The sequence below is a fragment of the Aulostomus chinensis genome, chromosome 14, assembly GCF_037954235.1.
Source record: "Aulostomus chinensis isolate RoL2024-O1b breed Wild chromosome 14, RoL_Achi_v1.0, whole genome shotgun sequence".
NCBI lineage: Eukaryota > Metazoa > Chordata > Actinopteri > Syngnathiformes > Aulostomidae > Aulostomus > Aulostomus chinensis.
In genome coordinates, this window is record NC_141333.1 from 14987773 (window position 1) to 14991772 (window position 4000).

A 4000-nucleotide genomic window follows, 5' to 3' on the forward strand; every position below is an offset into this window, starting at 1 on the left:
TTTGTTGGTGTCTGGCGAAGTTTCCAGTAACTATTGGTGTATTTTATTATTTCTGAAACTCACAGAACTTCTATTTAGAGAATCCGTCCCGCACATTGCCTTGGCTTGTTTGGAGCGATTTATGTCTCGTGTCACACACTTTGTTGAATTTAGCGTCAGACGTCTGATACATGCCAAAACACACGCACAAATATTCCCTGGCTGTGATACAACACAGTAAATGAACTATGAGGACAGGGAATGTTTTATAAATACATGTGAAAAGTGTTTACAGACGGTTTACTTGAAGGTATGTCTGGTATGGTATCAATGCTGTGATTAGCTTAAGAACTGGATAAAGCCTTTAAGGGAAACCACAGGCTTGTGCTACCCTGGTTCTTGATTTTACTTCTACAAGAAACTATATATATATATATATATATATATATATATATATATATATATATATATATGAAAATAAATAAAATCAAATTGTTTCTTTGCCATTTTTTTACCTCTCATTTTGGACATGTTCTGCCTCTGACATCACCTCCATCCTCCCCTGTCTTCTCTTACTCCCACCTGTTTGCATTTGTCCTCGGCTGCCTTCTTGTCCGTCTCTGCCTGCTCGGCCCTGTCGATGGCATTCTCCTTGTCCAGTTTCAGCATCTGCATTTTCTTCTTGATGGCTTCCATGGTGGCTATTAGGTTGGATTTTCTTCTTTGAGATGATAAAATTTAGCTTCAGAAGTCTTGTCTGAGATGAGATGTTGGAGAAGCCGACCGACGTGCAGCGCCGGAGAGTGGCTGGAGCCAACAAAGCTGTAAAGAAAGAGAAAGGGGGGAGAAAGAGAGAAGGAGTAGTGAACAGAGATGGAGAGTTAAGCCCTATATGGGAAGTGATTTTAACAGAACCTGCCTCCATATCATCCCCTCCTCCCATGTTCTCACCCAACCTCCCTCTTCCTATCCTCTGTCTACATCCTTCCATCCCTCCACTCACCACTCTATGTCCACTCCATCCTGACTCCCAAGCTATCACACACACTTCACCCTATCAAACCACTCATCCAAGGTCTCTCCAAGAATGATCTGGCTGCTCCACTCGCTTGCGCTTCGGCCGAAGCTGATCTCCTTATTTGGGTTGTTGTGTTTTCACAAGGATCAAAAAGGAGAAAGAGAGAGAGAGAGAGAGAAAGAAAGAGAAAGAAAGAGAAGAACATTTAACCTCCTGCCAAAAGGTCTCAAACAGGAGGCCTTCGAGAGAACTTAGAGAATGAGAGAGTTGAGAGGTACAGACGGGGAGAGAAAGAGTTCCCCTGTTATAATCACTCTGTAAGAGATGTTCAAGTATTAAAGCTGAAGGTCACGGAGCTTAAAATTAGGCAGAAGAAACCGAGACCGGGATGTGGTTTGTAAGGGGAAAAAAACAACTAGCTGGGATGGAAATTGAAATGTACACAGAGATGATTATGATTCTTTTTTTTGGGGGGGGGGGGGGGAGTTGTATATCTTTATGTGGCATACATCAGCGGTAAATATATTTCAAGTGGGATTATCAGTAGTTGATGAAACACCTTCTGAAATGTGAGCCCTCTTCTGTGCACCTCATATTTCAGTTTGGTGAGTGAGGAATGAACCCAGACTGAGATTTTGTGAACAATGTAGACCAGTGTCCTCAGTGAGATGCAGAGAGATGGAAGGCCCTGAAGGGAGAGGATCCATATATACGTATGCAGATGAGGACCAGCACCCACAGGGCACCAACTCACACGGGCTCCGTTTATCGGCTTTTACTATCTTTGAGATGCACTTCACTGCTGTGCAGCCAAGTTAAAAATAAATAAGGCTCAGAAGGGCAGTAAATTCCTAATGAGCAATTTAACGCTTCATTCGTCCCTGAGGGGCAATTGCATACTACTACAAAGAATAAATAGCAAATTACAGACACGGCGCTAATTTGGCACCATGCGCTGTACGGCAGGCAGTGAAAAGTGTGCAACAAAACAGTATGTACACTAAAAGTCACTGTAATCAAGTAACAATTATGCAAAGAGAAATCTGATAGTATTTCCCTGGGAGATTACAGAAAAAGAGAAGTGTCAATGGGCAACTTTTTTACGAAACTACTCACGTCACGCTGCTTTTATGACCCACCGTTTGACCGTCGTATCTATGTTTCAATATATTGTCCTATAAAGCGGTCGTGGCATCATACACAATGGTCCCATCACTGAGACAAACATGAGAGGCAGGACTCATTACCCCAAATCCTACATGATAAAGCTATGCGATTCAGCGACAACATTATTTCAAATAGAAGCCAGCAGGCTTCAACTGCAGTTAGAGGTTGCTATGGTGATGCTAACTGTGTAGTTTATGAAGGGGGAAAGTACACAAAGACCATAATTGCTACGTCCTGAATGTTACCTGTTGAGGGACAAGGTAATTTGCTGAACACGGTGAAATAAATTATCTGTGTTTTGTCAAAAAGTTAAAAAAGTCCCCTTTTTTAATTTGCCTCTTGAGACTTTTGGTGTCACTTTACATTTGAATCAGCGAGGCAGCAGGTTACTCCATCACCTTTCAAAACATGTAAGTTTCTTTGTTTTGAAAGTGTGAAAGACGATAAAATGCTGGAGGTGTATGATTTCCATCCGTCTCTCTGTTGCAAGACATCAGGCCTCAATACTCGCTGCTCTAACTCAAGCAGCTTCTACTTGTTACATAACGGGAACCATAATTGTAGTCAGGAATGTGCTATTGGGTATATCAGTAAAGACGCCGCATTATCCCATTACTATAACTGGAGAGCAGTTTGTGTATTCTGTCAATCATGTCAGAACCAAAAGACCCAGTAACATGATTCTTGGAACAGGCACTGTTATATTGCCACTGGCTATGCAGGTTTCCCCAAAAACTGATATTTTTGAAATAGCCGCCCTCCAGAGAAGTCGGGTTAGATCTGATCAGATCGGTCCTTGAACACCCGTAAGCCTGAAAGCATTCAGATGCTGAAGACGCTATCAGGGAAACTCCTTCTCTCAGCTAGATTTGATCAGAAATTTAAAAGTAAAGTAATGATAGTATAAAGTCAATACAGTGCCTGGAACAAACCCTGAATTTCTGCACTTCAGCTGTTTGTAGCTGGTGTGGGCGCAGTAGCCACAATCAAATTGTCGCTGATTATAGTATGTGGAGCAGAAAAGCCAACTAAATGAAAAGAAAAACACGGGATCATTTTTCTTGCCAGACAGGTGACAAAACAACGCGGTAGTTTAGGGTCTGGCAGCTTTTCATGATGATGGCAGCTTAAACAACATTGTAGTTATATAAAGAACAGGGACGTCAGAATGTTCTTTTATTGTTGTGACTCGAGCAGGTTTTACAAGGTTTAATCATTGTGTAGTTCAACCCTTCAGGTGGTGCAGCACACATTTTGGTGTCAGCGGGTTATAGTTTTACTGATTTGGATGAAAAAACAGGATATTACATTATTCACTATTTATCTCAGTATTTTTAGTTAAACTGATTTAAATGGGGCCATATTTTCCCCCAGTTTAATATTCTTATTGTAGTGATGGAGTGTCTGGGGTGCGTTTCTTTTTTCATTTCTTTAATAAATGGGAGAATCATTTATATACTTTTATATGAACGAAGTACTTGTAAGGAAAGAGAGTGTAAAGACTGCAAGCACATTTTGATCTAGCTAATTAATATTCTATGGGAATGACCCACAGATGTGAAGTCGTTTTAAATAGTCCAGAAAAGTTCAGGTATCAAAGTCACTTCATCGCCTCAGGCTCTGTCCAAATATCAAAGCACAGCTACTGACAGTAAAGGCCGAAGCCCTTCATTTCATACAAGTCGCTATGTGCCACAGAGCCTCAGCAAATATTTCAAGAGTATAATTTAATGTTTTCAATATCCTTTCCTGGTGTTCTGAGTGTGCTTTCTCTTACTGCTCTGCCACAGAAATGCTGCGGATATTGTGTAGCAGCCAATATAAGTCAGTGTTGTG

General features: G+C 41.1%; 1 protein-coding gene across 2 annotated transcripts in view; it reads right to left on the bottom strand.

Annotated features, from left to right (window-relative positions):
- Positions 1-807, bottom strand: part of tpm4a (tropomyosin 4a) — a 23520-nt gene extending 22713 nt beyond the window's left edge. Inside the window, exon 1 of one of the 2 annotated variants that reach the window (XM_086225528.1) lies at positions 562-800. In XM_086225528.1, the coding sequence (XP_086081654.1) occupies positions 562-675 (114 nt within the window). In that variant the 5' untranslated portion in view covers positions 676-800. Of the gene's footprint in view, positions 1-561 lie in introns of both variants that reach the window. The other variant, XM_086225530.1, reaches the window with a different exon arrangement.
- Between the last annotated feature and the right edge of the window lie 3193 nt (positions 808-4000).